This window comes from Equus przewalskii, chromosome 5 (assembly GCF_037783145.1).
Source record: "Equus przewalskii isolate Varuska chromosome 5, EquPr2, whole genome shotgun sequence".
Taxonomy (NCBI): Eukaryota; Metazoa; Chordata; class Mammalia; order Perissodactyla; family Equidae; genus Equus; species Equus przewalskii.
In genome coordinates this window covers 38262272-38283714 of record NC_091835.1, presented here as the reverse complement: position 1 = coordinate 38283714, position 21443 = coordinate 38262272, and the positions used below count along the sequence as shown (strand labels likewise).

General features: G+C 36.1%; 2 protein-coding genes across 7 annotated transcripts in view; both read left to right on the top strand.

Annotated features, from left to right (window-relative positions):
* Positions 1-386: 386 nt before the first annotated feature.
* Positions 387-12912, top strand: CLEC7A (C-type lectin domain containing 7A). Of its 6 annotated transcripts, none has more exons than XM_070619050.1 (6): positions 405-636; positions 2418-2516; positions 3605-3742; positions 4869-5020; positions 6384-6502; positions 7127-8337. In XM_070619050.1, exons 1-6 carry the CDS (start codon positions 534-536, stop codon positions 7293-7295), a joined length of 780 nt encoding a protein of 259 aa, XP_070475151.1. In that variant the 5' UTR covers positions 405-533; the 3' UTR covers positions 7296-8337. The 6 variants fall into 6 exon arrangements, with proteins under 6 accessions (XP_070475154.1, XP_070475153.1, XP_070475155.1 ...); XM_070619051.1 differs by lacking the exon at positions 7127-8337 and adding an exon at positions 11682-12912 and having other exon boundaries at positions 407-636; XM_070619053.1 differs by lacking the exons at positions 3605-3742; positions 7127-8337 and adding an exon at positions 11682-12912 and having other exon boundaries at positions 387-636.
* Positions 11709-21443, top strand: part of CLEC1A (C-type lectin domain family 1 member A) — a 23170-nt gene continuing 13435 nt past the window's right edge. The window contains exons 1-2 of the mRNA XM_008534777.2: positions 11709-11847; positions 16386-16508. Coding sequence (XP_008532999.1) covers positions 11814-11847; positions 16386-16508 — 157 coding nt within the window. The 5' untranslated portion in view covers positions 11709-11813. The remainder of the gene's footprint in view (positions 11848-16385; positions 16509-21443) is intronic.

Here is a 21443-nt window from a genome sequence, read left to right as displayed (position 1 = left end):
TCCACAGGTATCATTTATCCTTGTATCCCCAGCTCCTGCCAATTGAAAAGATGGGCATTCTATAAATGTTTACTGAATAAGCAAGTACATGAATAAATGAATGAATGGATACTTATAGTGAAGTACTGGTGAACTCAAGGTACCAAAATTGTTTAATAGTTTACACAGGTCAAGTCAATTAATAATATCAAATTCAGTTGTGAGAGAATAATGAAAGCAGCATAAGACATTAATCTCTTCATTTTTCTTATATTTGGTCTGAAATGAAGATTTATCTATTGTACTGCCTTATGATTTTCTTGAGTCATTAGCGTCAGAAAAAGGGTCTAAAAATACAAATGGGAAATTACCACAGCATAGTTTTCATTTCCTGCTTTTGGATATCTGGTTGGACGACTTAAGCTCAACTTGTTAAAGCTCAGTAAATAACTGTCCCACATGATTTGACTCATAGATTCTCTTTTGTCCACAGGCAGTTATGTTAGGAGAAGAGAGGAGAGAGTTCTCAAACGCTACAGGAACTCAGTAGAACAATGGAATACCATTCTGGGTTAGAAAATTTGGATGAAGATGGATATACTCAGTTAGACTTCAGCTCTCGAGACATCACCAGGAGGCCTGTGGTCTCAGAGAAAGGTATTTTTTCTTTCTGCCTTCAAAATTCTCATTTTCATCAACTAAAACCCATATGGGGAGAAAATTTGAGAGATGTGATTGTAGGGATTTTATTAATATGTTTTGAAAGGTTTTCAGAAATCACTGAAGATAATTTGAATATACACTAAAACTTTTCTCACGCAACCATTCAATGATTAATTAATTATTAGTATTTACATTAACTATTATGATGGCAGAAAATACAATTTCTATATTCTATAGAAATAGGCACTTCAGCAGGAAGGAGCTGGTAATAAGTGTGATGAAATGTAAAGATGAAAGAATGTCAATGGGAGTGACTTGTTCCTTTTGATAGAGAGGAGTGAATTGTAGAATGGAGGTCAAGGAAACTTAAAGAAGTGTATATGAACAACATCAGGATATTGGAGCAAAGAATGAAAGGATGCAAGGCAGGTGAGGGAAAAAAACCAAACATGATTTTGTGGTAAAGGCCGAAAGGAAGTCAGAAGTCATAGAGTTTAGAATCCTGAATCTGATATGATTTTTGTGGTAAGAGATTAATTTGGATTTTTTTTAAACAAAAGCAAGTCAATTAGGAAGACATGAGTCTTAAACAAAATATAAAAGGAGTGAAATATGGAGAAGGGCATTAAAAGATCTCTCTCTTCATAGAATGAGTCATTTAGTCTCCTCCCATTCTCCTATTTGACAATTTTCTGAAATGCTTGCACTGCTTATTCTCAGTCAAAGGTAGAGCTATGTTCTTGCTGTGGTGATGTTAGCATAAAACGAATTCCCTGTTATCAACAGAGAGATTATTTACAGGTTTTGACATCAGAATTTGCTCTCTTCTGCTTTCTGGTAAAATCACATTGCACAATTATTTTCCTTTCACCGCTTAACGCAATTTTTCCCTTGGGCAATCTGTTGAGGAAGAGTGAAAAAATTGGATGATGCAAGAGGTAGGGAGGCAACTGTGAGTTTATGCATATGTGTGGACAGTGAGTTACCTGTAATGTGCTCGTTGTCTCTAAACTAGGTGATTTTTATGTGTGTTAGCTCATTTAATACCCACAATAATATCTTTTGAAGTATTGTTACTCCAATTTTTCACAAAGAGAAATGAAAAAATAAAGGAAGTAATTTGCCTAAGGCAACAAATGAGTGAAAAGGGAAGGTTGCTTTTAGTAACCAATGCTATTTCCTCTACATTAAACTGCCTTTCTAATAATAAGTGGGATTTCAAGGATCCTGGTAGTGTCAAGACCCATGGACATCAGTGTGAAACTTAAATCAGGACTGCATAAATAACAAGACACTGTGCCCAAATTACAATTGCAGAACCCTAAGAGGTATGCTAAAGTGGAGAAAAATCCAGACTAATCCTAGATGACTAGAGTATCTGGGTATCAGTGATTAACTTTAGAATTTGCCAGATTTTTTTTTTTTTTTGAAGATTGGTTCCTGAGCTAACATCTGTTACCAATCTTCTTTTTTTATCTTCTTCTTCTTCCCCCTGAAGCCCCCCAGTACATAGTTGTATATTCTAGCTATAGGTCCTTCTGGTTGTGCTATGTGACATGCCGCCTCAGCATGGCTTGATGAGCGGTGCCATGTCTGCACCCAGGATCTGAATGGGTGAAACCCTGGGCCACTGAAGAAGAGCGCATGAACTTAACAATTCGGCCATGGAGCCAGCCCCTAGAATTTGCCAGGTTTTGATGAACTGTAGAATTAAAGTGATTTTCGATCCATTATTCTATTTCTTCATTTAATTTCTGCTCCCTCTGGCTCCTCAGGAACTTGTGCTGCATCTCCTCGTTGGTGTCCCATTGCAGTGACTTTGGGAATCCTGTGTTTGGTAATACTGGTGATAGCTGTGGTCCTGGGTACTATGGGTGAGTATTGGTGGAGGAGGTTAACAACAGATATTTAATAAGCATTTATAATGTTCCAGGCACTCTTTAAAAGCTTGATACGCATAATAAAATTTAATCTGTATATTAACCCTATTGAATTGGTACTACTAATTCTCATTTTATTTATAAGGGAGGTGACAGAATGAGAGTTTATTTTGTTTTTCCAGGGTCATAAAGCAGTCAGTGGTGGGATCATGATTAGAAATTCAGGTGAATTATCTAAAAAACTCATACTCTTAACTATATGGCTCTACTACCCTCCTTGAATAGCTGGTTTCAAAGCCGCGGAAGTCCCAGGATAAATTAATGGAAGGAAACCAGTGGAGCTGAAAAAGGAAGTACAATATAGTTCTTATCGTCCTACTGAAATAAAGTCTCTAAAGAGACTACAAGCTATTTTTATGAGTCTCATGATTTAAGGAAATTGTTTTCTATCTAATCTTTAATCTAATCTCCTTTGGATATACCAGGAATTACCTGAGGCTCTTACTAAGTGTTAAGTAGATATTTTGTGATGGATGAATAAATGTTAGATTTTAAATCTCATGCATTTTATTGTCAATAAAGTATTATTGGGCCTTTAGAGAGCCTCCATTAGATTCCTTAATTAGTCAAATGTTTATTGAGTATATATTTGTTATAGATGCTGGGAAGGTTCTGAAGAAGCTCCCATTTTCAAATAGAAGAAATATAGCTTTATTACTATTTCAAATCCATCTTGGCTCCAACTGACTGTATTCCATTTGCCTCTTATTTTCTCCCTCAAAATCTTTCTTCTCTACATCATTTTTCTCTTTGTACTACACATCCTTCATAGCAGTTATTTCTTTCTTTCCATCTATCTAATCTATCTGTCATCTAATCTTTCCATTTATCTATCTATCTATCTATCTATCTATCTATTTCTATCTTTACCTCTCCATCAGCAATGTATTATCTATTTATCGTTAATCAACAATGTATCCCTTTATATTCCAGGAAAAATATCAGTTTTGGGATTTTAATTTTCAAACATAGTAGAGTGACTTTTTTTTCCTTGTCATTATTATTGTTGTTGGTATATGAAGCTATTTGGAGATCCAATTCAGGGAGCAACCCATTGAAGAACGACAACTTTCCATCGAGAAATAAAGAGAGCTGCAGTCAATCTACACAATCATCTTTAGAAGAGAGTGTGGCTCCCACCAAGACTCTCACAACCAAAGGCAAGGGAAGAGTTAAAGGATTAATAGAACCCTTGATTCAGGAGGGTTAATTCTTGTTACTAAGGCCTGGAAGAGAGGGAATGAAGACAGTATTTTAAATGCGGTGATTATGCATTCAAGGAAGGCAGGCACACAGGTAGTATTATCTCAGTACAATATGCCCCATCATGTAAACAGTAAAGTAATATTGTAAATACCCCATGTACTTGGCTGAACAGTTCTAAGTCATTTTTGTTTTTGTTTTTGTTTTCTTCAAATCAGTGACTAGTTTATAACTGGCTATGCGTTTAAGCCTATAGGAGATTTTATAATTTAATGTGAAGGAGAGAAATGTTCTCTCCCTTTAGGGAATTGACATTTTTAAGTGATATAATTAGAATAGGAAAGAGGACATCAGAAAGGAAGAAAGAGAGGAAAAGGAAAGAAGGAAAAATAGTGCTAAGAATTGAGGCTAAATTAAACATATGCAAAAGAGATAGACCTAACAGATATATTCCTGAAAAGTCTGGTTAAACTTGTTTTTCTTTAATCACACAATTTCATTACAATTTTATATACACTTGACCTTCATTTTCAATTGCATTATAACTGACTATGACAATATTTTGACTTCAATTTTCTATCTTTGGACCCATACCTCATCACTATTTGTATCAAGTAGCTAATAATACAAAACAGAGATACTATGTAATGTGAATAATTGCTCTTCTACTTTTCTCACTTGGAGAGTTGCATTCTGAAATGGATCTCACACTTGTAAAAAACGTTAATATGAAATTACTGTATTCTTCAATGATTAACTTGAAGTTGATTCTTTTTAAGAGTTATCATTGATAAAGGGAGTTATGGGATGAATTTGAAGGAATGGAAGACAAGTCAAGAAGGAAAGGAGAGTTGACTGTCTAAAACGCTGTTTATAGTTCTCAATTTTTAAATTTTAAATGAAGGGGGAATTTTAATGTTGTCTCTTCTGTAAAATAACATCCCTATAATTTGAATTGAAAATAAAGTATATTATTTGCAATTCATTGATTATTTATGAAGTGTCCTCAGGCTGAATGGTGCTTGCACTGAAAGAGTGAATTTTTATCATATGAACCTCATTGTGCTTATCTTTTATTTCCAGGAGTTCTTGTCAGCTCTTGTCCCCCTAACTGGATCATGCATGAGAATAGCTGTTATCTGTTTAGTACATCATTAGATTCATGGGATAGAAGTAAAAGGCAGTGCTCTCAACTGGGCTCTACTCTCCTGAAGATAGACAGCTCAGAAGAATTAGTAAGTGCCAATTTCAATTATAATTATCTGTGGTCTATACCGAGCGGAAAAACAGAAGTAGTTTCTATGTAATGATAATTTTCCCTAAGAGGAAGTCTTTAATATTCTCCATAATTATAATACCATGCATTAAGCAGGTAAAGCATATAATTTATGCTATTTTTAATTAACTAATTTAAAAAATAAGCACATTTCACCTTAAAACAAATCTTTTCAAATGCTCTCAAGTTTGCACGACTATAATAATCAGGCCACTACTCGTTTTTATGGGTTTGGAGTTCACTTTTTAAATTTGGTGGGCTAAAATGGAAAATTATCCCCCTTATCATAATTATCAAGAAAAGTAGCAGCAATTGTAATATGCATTTATAAATCCTTTACTCCTTGCAAAATACTGGGAAAGGCAAAGAAGTTAAAAAATTAAACTTGCTATTGCAATGCTCATGTAATTTGTAAGAAAAAAAGAAACAATCAACAGCTATTAAAAGTTAAATATCTGATATTGGCAACAAATGTGATAAGAATTCAAAGAGAGATCTCTGTTGACAGAGAAAATTCTACAGAAAAAGCGGGACTTACAATCCATCATTAATGAAGGATAGAACTCAGATAGGCTATGATAAGGGGTTAATAGTCAGGAAACATCCTATACTATAAACTAAAACAATCTATAACTTCTCCACTTACTTTTACTAGTCTCAGTTTTTTTCGTTTCTGTCACATCTTACCCAATAGTTGTAGTTCATCTGAAAATTAATGGAAGTAGATGCATGGCAAAGAAAGAGAATGAGGCTGGAAGTCTTTCTGGTTTTTAGACTTTGCTATAATTGCTACTGTATTATGCTATATTTGTTAACAATTCAAATATCATCATTAAACCTCAGATTACTTATTCATAAAACATGCAGTGGTACTAAATTATTTTTAAGTTGTTATCTAACTCGGAGAAGTGTTTAACTAAGGTTGTGTAAATTTTTATTTACAGTTTGAGGCTAAGATAGTGCTCTGTCATCTATGGAAATTGCCTAGGGACTCTGTCATCCTTGGATTTTGTCAGATAGCTGAATGGAGACAGCACAATTTGACATTAGGGATCTATCCTTTATTGAAAAATTAAACAATAATGACTCAAGAAATGAAACATGCCTTTTGCAACACTCAATGGCATTCAAGAATCAGCACTTTTCTCTCGGTTTAAACCAGTGTATGCATGCATCCTTCATCAAGGTGATTTAACCTGTTGTCTTTTTCTCAATGTCTGTAAGAGTCTCTCTGTCTCTTCTGTCTTTGTCTCTCTATCTCTATCGTCTCTATCTCTACGTCTCTCTCCTTGACGGGTATTTGTATTTATGCTTCCCTACAGGAATTTATAGCAAGGCAAGTGTCTTCCCAACCTGATAATTCATTTTGGATAGGACTTTCTCGCCATCAGAAGGAAGGCCCATGGCTCTGGGAGGATGGCTCAATATTCTCTTCTAACTTGTAAGTATCTGGAAAAACAAAGCTTTCTTTCTTTCTTTCTCAGAGAGGTGAGAGCATGCTAAGAAGTTAAGAAGCTGATTTGTTGACCATGTAAAGAAAGAGAGAGACAAAGACAGAGTGATGGAGAGAGAGAAAGACTGAGCCAGGAAAAAAGGAAACAAGAACATAGAGGAGGACGTTATAGGCAAAAGGGCTAAGTGGCCATCTAAAGCTATCAACACAAGAGTTCCCTCAGCTTTCCTACCAGAAGGGCGTTTGTTTGAAGTTGTCCAGTAAGGAACAATCACTGTCATTCAGTGTTAAACTGTGGTTAAGAGCATAGGTTTTGAAGTCAGTTCTCAGCTTGAGTTAATGTTTGGCCCACTCACTGTGTAAAATTGGATAAGTTGCTTAAGGCACCCGAGCCCCTCTTTCTTCATCTGTAAATGAGAAAAAAAATAGTACCCACCTCTTAGTATTTTGAGATAAAGGAGATAAAAACACTTAGCATAGTGTCTTATACACAGTGTGTGATACATGCTATTATCGTTAATTTTAAAAGCAAGTACATTTCATGTTTTATAAAGTTTTTAAAACATATTGCACATTTGCATGGTTATAAAGTCTTCCTCATTGTGTTTCCAGAGAAACAAGCTTCTCAATTCTAACCCTGACTAATACACACATGATGAGGAATAATTTATATATGGAGAATTATTATGAGGAACTGGCTTACATGATTATGGAGACTGAGAAGTCCCACAGTCTGCTGTCTGCAAGTTGGAGACCCAGGAAAGCCTGTGGTGTAATTTAGTCCAAGTATGAAGAACTGAGAACCAGGGAGCCGATGGTGTAACTCCCAGCGCCAGGGAAGGAGAAGATGAGACGAGATGAAATGTCTCTGCTCAGGCAGTGAAGCAGAAAAAGGAACAAATTTCTCTTTCTTCTCCCTTTTTGTTCTGTGTATGCCCTCCGTGGATTGGTTGATGCCCACCCACGTTAAGGAGGGCCATCCACTTTACTGAGTCCACTGATTCAAACGGCCCACTCGGAAATAATTTTATCTGGCTGTGGCCAATAAAGTTTACACATAAAATTAACCAGTACAAAGTGCTGAGGTCCTCCTTACTGCAATTGTCATTCATTATTTTTTTTAATATCTGCAGAATATGAAATTATATTCTCCTTTGAAGTTTCTATTATTCATGTGTGTGTGCACCTCTATTTCTTTCTTCTTTTTCTTCTTTCAATCTCAGTAGTTGTAGTTTTCCAATTTAATTAGTCTTTTCAAAGAAAAAACTTTTGGCTTGTTGTTGCTCTCTCTTTCTTCCCTCTGTGCCTTTTTTTCCTTTCTCTCATTAGTTTCGGTTCTCGTCTTTATTACTTCCTTCCATCCAATTTCTTTGTGTTGAACTTGCTGTTCTCTCTCTAACTTCTTGTATGGATGCTAGACACACACAGTTTACCCTTTCTTTTTCTCAACTATGTGCATTTAAGGCTATCATTTTAATGTATTTTCATTGTCATTCAGTTCAAAATACTTCCTAATTTCCATTATGAGTTTTTCTTTGACTCATGAGTTACTTAAAAATGTAATTCTTAATTTATAAGTATATGTGTGTTTCTAGTTATCTCTTTACTTTAGGTTTCAGCCTTATTCCATTATAATCAGAAAACATATTCATTGTGATGGCAATTCCCTGATTTTTGTCTGCTTCTTCTCATACTGAGAGAATTGTATTAAAATTTTCCATTGTATTCTACTTAGAATTCTGTAAACATTTTATTTGATGTGTTGGAGCCACGTTATCAGGCACAGATAGATTTAGAATTATTAAATCTTACAGTGTATGGTCTATTCAGTGTTACTTTTTCTTTTTCTTTCCTTATTTTAGACTGATTTAGTACTTTCTATTAGTCTGTAATTTTTATATCAATTTGGAATTTACTCTTACTAACTTTTTGGTAGTTACTCCAGAGATTGCATGACTTCTTCACCATCAAAGTCTAATATTAATTGGCCTTTTTACGTTCTTCCTGGGCAGTATAAAATCTTAGAATATTCCTGTACTCTCTTTACTACGTCCCTGATTGGCATGCTATTACTTTTGTGTATTTTAATACTTTTCTGTTTGGCAGTTTTATTTTTTATTTATTCTTGCACTAAAATAGTCCTTTGTTTTTTATTAAATTTTTATCTTGGATGAGTTTATTTCACAGTATTAGATTAAATAAATGGTACATCAACAGTTTATGGTCTCTTAGATTGAAAAACATATAGCCCTAGAAAACACTAGATGTATAGATTTACGCAGTCACTTAATCTAGATTTCCCCACATATTTATGATTTTCATTTTCTTATTCCTTTCTGCCTCTCCTACTTTCCATTTTGAATCATTTACTTAAATTTGAAGACTATTCTTTACTATTTCCTTTAGATTTGAAGTTTTAGGGTTAAGTTTTCTGTTTGTCTAACACTGTCTTTATTTCAACTTTTCTAAAAAATATTTTCAAGTATAAAATTAGAGATTTGTATTATTTTTCTTTCAGCCATTCAAAGATGCTATTATTTTTTTCTCTTTTTTATTGTTTTTTTGAAAGATCAGCTGTTTGAAGGTAATAGATGGTTGAAATCTGATGTCTTTTTTCAGCTTTGGAAAATTCTCAGCTATGCTTGCTCCAAATGTTGCTTCCTCGATGTCTTTCTTCCCTTCTTCTGGGATTCCAGTGACAAGCATTATAGACCCATTCTCATATCCTATATGTCTCATTTGCTTTTTTCTCTTTTTGCTGTAATCTAGATATTCACTCTCATCTGTCTTCTAGTTCATTAATTTTTTCTAATCTGTGGCTAACCTGCTATAAAAACTTCCATTATGTTTTTTTATCATTGTTTTAATAGTTTGTTTGTATGTTTTTATGACTGTGCTAATAAATAGGCAAATGCAGAGACCAATGTTGTCAACACTCTATACCTACCATCTCGATTTAACAACTTATGTTGACATTTGGACACATTGGGACATATTCACGTCATCTTCTTTTCTCTTAAGTAAATACAGTGTGGCAAATGCAGTTGATACCACCTTTTCTCTCTATTTCTTTCCAGAAGTTACTTCTATACTGAAATTGGTGAATATCAATTTTATCTAGATTTTGACACTTTACTACCTATCTACGTATTGTCTGTAAACCATGGTATTTTCCACTTGTTTTAAATTTAAATATATATTAGCACCCTTACATAATCTTGTACAATTTGTTTCAGTCACTCAACATCCTCTTATTCAATGGTATTCCATTATACAAACAGACCACCAATTTATTCATCCATTGCCTTACTGGTGGCAATTAGGTTGTTAGCAATTCATTGACCTTTTAAATAATGTTATAGTGCATACCTTTATATAGGCCTTCTAGAGTACATGTTCAAGAATTTTTCTACAACACCTAACTCAAAGTGCAGTTGCTGCATCAAAGTTTATAAACATCTTCATGTATTTTTTTAGAAATTGTCTGGGGCTGGCCTGTGGCACAGTGGTTAAGTGCACATGTTCCACTTCTTGGTGGCCCGGGGTTTGCAGGTTGGGATCCCAGGTGGGACATGGCACCGCTTGGCATGCCATGCTGTGGTAGGCATCCCACACAGAAAGTAGAGGAAGATGGGTGCAGATGTTAGCTCAGGGCCAGGCTTCCTCAGCAAAAAGAGGAGGACTGGCAGCAATTAGCTCAGGGCTAATCTTCCTCAAAAAAAAAAAAAAAGAAAAAGAAATTGTCATTCTGCTTTCCAAATAGAACTATTTACATTCCCACAAGAAAAAAAAACTATGAAAATTGCCATTTCTCCCCATCTTCACCAACATTTGAAAACACTATTGGTTTTCTAAGTTGCGTTTTGTGTTTTTTTTTGAGGAAGATTAGCCCTGAGCTAACATCTGCTGTCAATCCTCCTTTTTTTGCTGAGGAAGATTGGCCCTGAGCTAATATCCGTGCCCATCTTCCTCTACTTTCTATGTGGGACGCCTACCACAGTATGGCTTGCCAAGCAGTGCCATGTCCACACCCGGGATGGGAACCAGTGAACCCCGGGCCTCCAAAGCGGAAGGTGCGAACTTAACCACTGTGCCACCAGACTGGCCCCAGTTTTCTAAGTTTTTAATGTTGTTTAGTAAGTTTTTCAGTTCTATAATTTCAACTTGGTTCTTTCTCAAATCCACCCTGTCACTATTTATAATTCCTGACTTTCTTCCAACATTCTCAATATTGCCTTTTAAATCCTACAATATACTGAGTATAGTTGCTTTAACATCTATGTTTGATAATTCCAAAGTCTTATACTCATGTGTGTCTGTTTCTATTATATTTTTTCTCCTTTTTTTATTTGTGTTGATTTGTTTTCTTATATCCCCGATGATTTTTGATAGCGTGTTTAACATTATATCTTAAATGTTTATAAAATTAATTTGAAGTTTACGCAATGGCTTTTCATTTGCTTCTGGTAGGCACCATTGGGTGTGAATGGTACAAACTGCTGAATATGATCATATTTTGATTTTAACACCACTTAACTCTTTCATTTTCACTAGCCCAAGATCAGTGAATTTATTAACATACAATCTTGATAAAATATATCTCCTACTTTTCTATGGCACTTGTTTGTCTTGAATTTTCTTTTGTTCTTTTAAACATTTGACTAGAGGAGTCTTTCTAAAATCACAAGAGTGGGCCCAAATTAATATTTGGGTATATTACTACTCCTTGGTGGCAGTAACTTACCTCCCCTTTAGCATTAACAATTCAATCTGGTGTACTCACTATATACACCCAATAATTGTTACACTATACTTCCTGCTTTTTTGGTAAATAGACTTCTAGTAAGAGGTTGAAAGATAAATAAAGAACTTTCTACAGAATGTTACATAGTTTTTCTTCTTTGTCAGAAGCTTTATTTAATTTTATGCACCTTGTAGTATTTCATAAAAAATAATTTGAGTCATTTTTCTGCCTTAATAATGAAGTCTATTCTGTTACCATTTGAGAACCAATATAGTCTAAATTCAAGTTTCCTTTTCCAATAATATAGACGCTTCAGAAACTCTCTCCACCAATATCCTTACCAATTTATTTCAGCATTGTGTAGACAGTAGACAGTATTCGTTAGGTTTATTCTAATTACCTCATTCTATTTTATTTTAACAGGTTTCAAATCAGAAGCACAGTTATGGAGGAAAACTCATCTCACAATTGTGTATGGATTCACGTATCAATCATTTACGACCAACTCTGTAGTGTACTCTCATACAGTATTTGTGAGAAGAAACTGTGAATACAATGATGGGATGTTGGTGTGGAGGAGCAGAGAGAAGTATGTAAGATATTAAGGAGGGCATAAAACAAAACAGAAAATAGAGATATTAAGGTCAAAATAAGTGCTAAAAACATCAAGAAAGCCCTGCCAACTTTGAATCTTGGCTGAGCAACAGGATGGAGAGGCTGTGATTTTTGCAAATATCAACTTTACTGGTAGGCCAGTATTATGTTCTAGTTAATAGAACCCTAGAAATGGAGTCAGGGCAGCTGAACTTGAATTTTGATTTTACCACTGATTTGGTGTTTACCTGGGATTAGCCACAGATCCTTGGTGTTTCAAGAAGATCTTAATTTTTGGCTATACCAGAGTTGTTTTTGTCCTTAATAAGTGCCACTGGAGTAGACATGGTGTCTTTCCATAATTTATTCCTCCAATTCTAGCAGTATATCAGACACAGGGGGAGGACAAAATATATTTCTAAATAGCTAAATGAAGAAATGAAAAATTATCTTTACTGCAATCAGAGCTATTTTATTATTTTGTTTATCAATATAGTCATCATTGTGATCAAAAGCGTCATGAAAAAGCAGCAACTCCATCTTTTAAATAGCCCAGAGAATATGTCTGCCACATTTCTGACTACTAGGTTCTTGTATAATGTGAAATTATAGGAAAACTGCTCTTATAAGAAAGCTTTCTCTTTTTAAAATACTACCAATCAAAAAAAGGTCTGGTAATGAATAGAAAAAATGTAACCAAACTTATTGAAGAGGTATTAAAATTTTGGAATGCAAAACATGTTTATTATTTTTTATTATTAGTGTTTGCAGTTTTCAGCAATTCCTCAGTAATTGCTGTAAAAACGTATTATTGGAACATAACTATGTTTCCTCATATGATGATTCGTTTCTTTCTTATTTTCTTTTAAACTTTCCCATTAGTACTATTTTTATTTCCAGTGGGGATTTCCATATTATTGGAGAGGCATTTACAGCCTTTCTGTGTTTATTAATATGTGAACAGAAATTGTATCAAGTTCACTGAATTTTTCACTTTAAAATGGTCAATGTTATGTTATGAAAATTTCACTTTAATAAAAAAAAAAGTTAATCAAAGAAACTTTGGCCTCCAGATTACGTGCTGTGTGTAATAAACACTATCACAGTTTGCCTTCTCTGCAAAAATAATGATGCATTTGGCCTTGGGGAAGAGGTAGTGTGGTAGATAGTTTTGTGTTGAAGAATAAATATGAGATCTTAAATACTTAAAAATCTAAGAGAAGAAGATAGAGATTTTTGGTGAAGTTTACTACTGTCTTTTAATATGCAAACCTGTGTTGTCACTATCTGAAAGGAAATGTGGAAAGAGCAAAGATAATCCACGTTGAGAATGAAATTAAGGCACAAGCTGGGATTCTGAAGAGATGCCAGTTTTAATTTGTTTAATTTGTTTTTGGTTTAATTGGTTCCCCCCTAGGATGGAGTGGATGAGTTGAAGAAGTCATAATAATCAAGGAAGATAATTCTGGATGATAATTGTCCAGCTGTACTTATCTAGAACAGACAGGCTAGGTAACAATAACATGACTTAAAGAGAAAAGCATGAATATGACAAAAGTGATGATGTAAAGTTAAGTTGCTCTAGGTTGCCCAAGGTATGCTATACCTGAGCTGTGGATAGAGTGTTTATACTACAGCTTACACGGAAATGCACATGAAAATGAACAGAAAACATCCACACTTTTCCAAGAGACAGAAAAGAGAAAATAGTTGCTAACTGCATTTATGTCTAAAAGGTAAATTCAAGATGAGTAATAATCATACTAGAGGAAACACTTACCTATTCAAGGTCCACCATCTTCTCTCGCCTGAATTATTGGAATCACTTTCAGAGTAGTCTCCCAGCATCCAGCCTTGTCCTTCTATAGTCCATATTCAGACATAGCAAAGTGAGTCCACTAAATTTAAAACAAATCATGTCAACCCTCTACCAAAACTCTCTTCGACTTCCCATACAAGTCAGAGTAAAAAAAAAAATCAAAACTAAAAACAAAAGACTTTTACAATTATCTATAAGACAATTACTGTGGCCCACTTTACTCCTTTGAGCTAATCTACTTTTCTCCTCTTTACTCATTCCATTTAGGACACTGGTTTCTCTATTATTTCTCAACCACAGCTGACATGTTTCCACTTCAGGACCTTAGAGCTTCCTGTTTTCTTTACCTGAATGATTCTTACCCCAGACATCTACCTGCAGGGCCTACTCCTCCACCTCTTTCAAGTCTCTGAACAAATATCACTTTCTGAAATGAGGCTGACTCTGATTATCTATTTAAAATTACTTCTTCCTCTATATTCTTAACTTCCTTTACCCTCCATATATTTTCATATCTCTTATCACAGTCTCATATATTCTACTATGTGTTTACTTATTCTTTCTTGTATATCATCTGCCTTCCTCCATAGAATGTAGGCTCTAAAAGTACAGAGGGTTTTGTTTTACACTGATGTATCCCAGAATCAGAATAGCACCTGCCAAAAAGTAAGTGTTCAAAAACTATTTTTGTCATTGTTAAAAAAATAAGTAAGAAATAAAAATGCAGCAATGTATATTGCTTGTCAAAAATTATCAAGGATTGGGGCCGGCTCCGTGGCCCAGTGGTTAAGTTCGCGCGCTCCGCTGCGGCGGCCCAGGGTTCGGATCCTGGGCACGGACATGGCACTGCTCGTCAGGCCACGTTGAGGCGGTGTCCCACATCCCACAACTAGAAGGACCTGCAACTAAGATATACAACTGTGTACAGGGGGGTTTGGGGAGATAAAAGCAGAAAAAAAAAAAGATTGGCAACAGTTGTTAGCCCAGGTGCCAATCTTAAAAAAAAAAAAAATTATCAAGGATCTACTTGAATCACTGAAGTTTGGAAATAATCCCAATCACTATTGCATTAGAATCATAATTACCAGCATCTCCTAAATGTGTGTTTTTTTTTCAGGCCCTAGCTATCGCAATTTCTAATATTCTGTCTTTCTGCTTCATTCTCATATGTGCTTCTCTTACCTCTCCTTTCAAATTTTTTACTGACTTCTCTTCTATAATATTTTCTAAATCATCAATCCAATGTGAATGACCAAATAATTTTTGATTTCCTACTTTTTTTGAGGGGGAAGATTTGCCCTAAGCTAATACCTGTTGCCAATCTTCCTCCTTTTTTCTTCTCCCCCCACAAAAAACTCCAGTATATAGTTGAGGATAGTTGTACATTCTTCTGGTTCTTCTTTGTGAGCTGCCGCCACACCATGGCTACTGACAGAGTGGTGGAGTTCCCCGCCCAGGAACTGACCTGGGCCCCAAAGCTGAACTTTAACTCTTTAACCACAAGGTGATCAGGGCTGGCTCTTGATTTCCTACTTTTTACAAGTCATTATGCAGGAGAAAGGTCTCTTTAGGTTTGTTTTATTTAGAATAACCTGATGAACAATACATGGCTTGAGACACATAATGAATCCACAATTTACACTTCCTGATTTGTTCCTCATAGGGCCTGGTTGCCCTACCCGAAGAATCTTCCACACTCCTTTATATTTACTATGTTTGATTTAGCCTGGCTATTACCTAAAACATAGAAAAGTATTGGTTGAATAATATATTTCTATTATATAGCTTCAGGAAGAATTTTTGTACATCATCTAAAATAATCTTCTCATTTCCTTCTGAGCTTAGGAAATTTAGGCAAAAATTGTTACTTGGCTTCTCAAACTCACAGGCAGTAATAATTCTAAGAGCCCTGACTTCCAGTAAAATGTGTAATTGTTCATGATCATGATGTATCAAATGTGCTACAAAATGTTAAATTGAGTCCAAATACTGTAAGAAGAAAGATTATTGAATTGACAGCAGGAGAGCATTTTTAAAGCTAATTCTGTCACTAATCAGCTACGTGACTTTAGAGCAATCACTTCATCTAGCTGGGCTTCAATTTCTCTTTTTGTAACATGAAAGAGTAGAATCGATTAAATATCCTTAAAAGGACTCGTTTGTGCTGACATTACAAGTATATGATGCTTTATACCCTGCCTTTGGAGAAAGGAAGAAGCTTGTCCTATAGACTCTTCTCTTTTCATGAAGGCTTGGAGAGGTTAAATTTAATCTAAGGGACTCAGTGAGTATATGATGGGTAAGAAATTGGGTGGTATGTATCTCTGTGACTGATTAATGTTCTGCAGAGTCTGAAGGAATCTGTGTGATTGTAAGGTCTTGTCTTCTTTATGCTGTAGTAACACAGGAATTACAAACATGAACAAAAGAGCTCTGAGAAGGGCAACACCTTCAGTCATTGTTCGGACAGAGACCGCCCAAATAGAAAACACATGCTGCTTCCCCTCCGCCTGACCAATTTGGCATTCAGAGCACAAGTTCACAGAAGAGGGGCTGGGCTTCTCCAGGCAGGAACTAGAGTCAGAGGCTTCCCCTGCTACTTGCTGGGAGAGAAGAACATTAGGAATGCCTTTCAGTGCCTCGCTTCCTGAACTGTCCCACAGTAGCCTGGCGGCCTGGGGCCATCTGACCACAGCTCTCCTTCACCCCTGTAGGAATCCAGATGCAGGCCAAGTACAGCAGCACGAGGGACATTCTGGATGCTGATGGGGACACCACCATGAGCCTGCATTCTCAAGCCTCTACTACAACCCAGCGGCCAGAGCCTGGGAACACAGGTACTCTGTCTCCCAAGTCCAAATTGGCCAGACCCTTGAGAAATGCATGAGATGAGCTACCTCTCCTAGAAATGTACAAAATGGAGGAAAGAGAGAAAATGTATTCATGATTTACAATAATGTGTAACTGTGCACTTTTCACAACTTATGTGCCACACGTACGAACATCTGAAAAATTAAACTCAGTACATACACAGATGTTTATTTTTCTAAGATTCTACTGCTGGCAGAATGTTTTGCAGTTGAGGGTGTGTTGCTTTTACCAAGTAGGTATAATGTGCAAAGGTGAGATTGTATGTACGATTAAATGATGTCCCTTCCCCTTCCCACCTTCCCATGAAGGCCAAATCCGGTGCTGCTTTATTTACCATCTGTAATCTGATCCGGAAATTTAGATTTATAATGGCTACATTTTTGCTATTTTTGAACTTACAGCTTTAAAGGGAGAATTCAAAGCAGACACATCATTCCTGGTATTTTGTTCTTATAATTCTGCATCTTGAAGTTGTGAGGCCTGAGGACGGTCATGTCAACATCAGGTGTTTGGTTTTGTCATCTGTGAAATGAGGGGGATTAAAGCCAATGCTTTCTAAAGTCCCTTCAGCTCTGAAATCCTGTGATTCGATGATCTAAACCGTGTACTCAGATGCAATTAAGGCCCATCCCATTCCCTTTTCTTCTACTGACTCCCAGAATATTATTGAGATGATTGAGTTAAATTATGAAAATATTTCATTGTAGTTACATTTAGCTTCATCTTAGGCCTTTATTTCTAATAATTCACCTTCTGACATAGTAATAAAATATTTATTTATTTTTTTTAAAGATTGGCACCTGAGCTAACAACTGTTGCCAATCTTCTTTTTTTTTTTCTGCTTTATCTCCTTAAACCCCCCCATACATAGTTGTATATCTTAGTTGCAGGTCCTTCTAGTTGTGGGATGTGGGACGCGACCTCAACGTGGCCTGACGAGCGGTGCCATGTCCGCACCCAGGATCTGAACCCTGGGCCGCCGCAGCTGACCACGCAAACTTAACCACTCAGCCACAGAGCCGGACACCAGTAATTAAATACTTATTTTTCCAGTCCTTGGAAGAGATAATTCACATACATAGAGAAGGACTTTATTTCCTGGGCATCTGAGCCGATCTAAGGCAGCAATGTGACTTGCGTTCTAGTGAAAACACCTCACACTTGAATACAGACAACACTAGGTGCTAATACCAGCTATGCTACTTACTAACAGCGTAACATTCAGCAAGTTACTTGAGTATTCTGGGGCCTCAGTTTCTTTATTTGTAAAATATTAATGATAGTCAACATGTATATAGTGATTATTATATACCGGGCATTGTTTTAAGCACTTTGTATATATTGATTCACATTGACTTGAATCAGTGTTAATTAGAAGTAACAAAACCTCTCTTATAAGGTGGCTGTGAGTACTAAGGTTGATAAGCCATGTAAAGTCCTTGGTACACACACTGCAGACACATCAAAAATGTGAGTGTCTTTTCACATTCTTCGATAATTCTGTGTTCTGCTTAACATTTCTGCATCAGTCTGCATCAGAGAGATGCTCATTCAGTGCCTGTATTAAACTTTTAGGTTTTCTTCCTTTCCCTGCTAAGCCTTCCCATTCACTTTCTACCCATTAAATCATCCCCCGACCTGAGACTTACTGATGTGGCTTTTTTTTTTTTTTTTTTTTTTACTGAACTATCTAGTAAACCGTGAGGGGATATCGGGGATTTCCAGCCTCCTTGATGTGAGGCAAAGTGACAACAAAGCAAAGTTTCCGTAGCCACCAGATATGTGTAATAGGATACAATATGTTTTCCCCCAACAAATCTTGTGAAGAGTCAGCTCTTAGGGCTGTGGTTTTAAGCGGCTTGTGTATAACTTCATTTTTCACCTTTGACTGGAGCCAGGAACTCTCACAAGGATTAGTGATCAGCATAATCAAGAACAGCATGTACAAATAAGTTCTGCTGAGGAGGGAGGGTGGAGAGGGAGGTGGAGCAGGATGAAACACTAACTGAAACATCTGGCAGCCTTTTTGTAAAAAGTGGAAATTGAAACAGTAGGAGTAGAGGTTACAAAAAAGTGTCTTGGAGGCAAACAAGTGGAAATAGTTATCTTACTGTACATGTAAGATATTTTATTTCTATCTTGTAACAATGCAAATGTTTAGAGGAATGTGGCTATAGAAGTCTAGTTATTACTTAGAAAAATAGATATGAAGTAATTTTGCTGTTATAAATAACAGCAAAAGGGCTGGCCCCATGGCCTAGTGGTTAAGGTCAGTATGCTCTGCTTCAGCAGCCAGGGTTCAATTCCCAGGCGTACACCTACACTATTCATCAGCGCCCGTGTTGTGGCGGCAATCCACATACAAAATAGAGGAAGGTTGGCAACAGATGTTAGCTCAGGGTGAATCTTCCTCATCAAACAAAACAAAAACAAAACAAAGAAACAAAAACACTGAGCAAAATTCACTCTGGGAATTTTTTGGCAACACAGAGGATTCAGATTCAACATAATGTTGTGCCACAATTATGACTGGAAAATTTTAATGTTTTCTTTAGAATTAATAAAAATAAATTATACACATTATTTTATTTTCTAGATTTTTCACTTTTTCAATACGAAAGTAATGTTCATGTTAAAAAAAAATGCCAAACAATTAGATAAATAGAAAGCAAACATGAAAGACAATGCTCTCACACTTTCTTTCTACAAACTTGTGCTCGTGGTCTTGTTATGCCAGGCATGTTGCAAAGTACTGAGGATATAATGCCAAACATGACATGATCCCTGTTTATGAGGAAACTTAAGTCTGATATAATTCTTGACTAAGCAATAAGTGAGATAAGGTGCCATGAGGGAAGCAAGCACGTGGTACAATGGAGAGCTTGGCCACTTCTATCTGGTAAGAGTAGAGGAGATCAAGAAAGTTTTGAGAGAGGGAGTGACTATTGAAATGAGTTAACTTTAAGATGTCCCACATGATATGGAAGCAAAAGTGGGGAAGCTTCAGGGGCAGTGGGCACTACAGGCAGACAGACACATGAGAGGACTGCCATGAAGGTCTTACGTAACTGTGTTTTCAGAGAACTACAAGCGATATGTTATGGCTGATGTCTAGAGTTGGACTAAGAGGTAGGTCTGGAAAGTTAGGAAAGGGCCTTCTGTGTCTAACTGAGGTATTTCGATTCTACTCAGTAGGTAAAATGAGGTACTGAGGGATTTAAATAGGGAGTGGCATAATCAATTTTGTGTTTTTAGAAGACCATCTAGGCTGCAATGAGGAGGATGAATTGAAGGATTATGAAACTGAATGAGCTAATACCAGATTTTGCACGAGTCTAAGAATGAGGTTAGAAGAACCTGAAGTAAAGTGGTACAGGAATGAGACGTGAAAGATGTTGCATAGGTAGAGTTTAAAGAATTGGTGACTGGTTACATATGGGATGACAAGGAAAGGGAGAGCATGGTTTGACTAGGTTCCGTCTAATGTTGAGTGCATGGTACTGCCATTAACTGAGATAGACACTACAGGAGGAATAGGAAAGACGAAGGATTCAGTTTGAGTTTAACATGCCTGTAAGAGAAGAAACACACAGTTGCAGTTGCCCACAGACACCTGTATACACACGATGTGAATCAGGGTTAAGGATTCTGAGCTACATATATACGTGACAATTACTGGCATTTAGGTAGGAATTAAACTTTCTGAGAATGAGTGAGATCACTGAGGAAGAGAATGTAAAACGAAAAAACAGAAGAACAGAGGAGAAGAGTGCCAAGAAGGGAATCTCAAAGAATACAAGTGAGGGGCAGATGAACAAGATATTCCAATAAGAGCTACTAAGAATGAATGGTAGAGAGGGGTAGAAGTTGGAAAAGGAGATAGAACCATCTATAGAAAGCCAAGAGACAGTAACTTCAAGAGAAATGGAAAAGTCAATGGTAATGAATAGTGAATCTTTAAAATAATAAACAATAAATCTTCAGAGAGTTCAAGTAAGAAGAAGGCCAAAAACATTTTATTGTTTTAGCAATGAGAAGGAAAATGGATTATTGGTGATTTTTAATAGCAGAAGTTTGACAGGAACTGAGAGGCAGGAAAACAAACAATTTAAGTCATTGTCTTTTTTCTCTCCCTTTCTTTCTTTTTTTTGAGGAGCCTGGCAGTAAGGAGAAGAGATAAAGTCTTATATCTGAGGTATTATGGGGTTGAATGAGTACTTGAAAATTAATTTTTAAGGTGTGGGAGGTTTTAGCTCAGTTGTAGCTTGAAAAGAAGTGCAGGTAAAGCACTTCACAGTAATAATATACTGAAGGAGAGAGAATGAAATAACTAATGGGCCAAAACTCCTGCTGGAAACTGAATGTAGTCCTATCAAAAGAATATGAAAACTTATTTGAGTTTAAGAAAAAAAAACTCTTTAATGATAAATTCAAGTTCCACTTTTCTTTGCTTATATTAATGACAATATGCTTGAATTTTCCCCAGACTTTTAGTTTCATTTCCTCAGCTATAGCATAACCCCTTCATTGCTGAGTCATAGCATAAATCACATTTAATTGATTCAACAAATCTTTAAAGCACACCTACTAAATATTAAGCATTACGGTAGGCACTGGGGAGACCCTGCTTTTGAGATGCTTAGAGAAGTGGAAGGAATAATCTGAACCAGCAATTATAAGAAAATGTTGTGCAGTGCTATTGAATATATGTAGGAGGCCGTAGAAGCAAATGGAACAAACAAGTTACTCATGTGCATATTTTTAAAAGAAGTGGCATTTGCTCCTGGTCTGTAAGGCTGAGTCAAAGTTTTCAGGTGGAGTATGATGGAGCACTGGGTGACCTTTCCATAGTGAGGACCTCATGTACAAAGATAAAAGCAGAGAAGCAAAAGCTAGTTTGG

Coding starts and splice junctions, on each gene's coding strand:
- CLEC7A (XM_070619050.1), top strand. CDS start 534: ATGGAATACCATTCTGGGTTAGAAAATTTGGATGAAGATGGATATACT. Junction 2,517..3,604: donor TGTGGTCCTGGGTACTATGG/GTGAGTATTGGT, acceptor TGGTATATGAAG/CTATTTGGAGATCCAATTCA. Junction 3,743..4,868: donor CAAGACTCTCACAACCAAAG/GCAAGGGAAGAG, acceptor TTTTATTTCCAG/GAGTTCTTGTCAGCTCTTGT.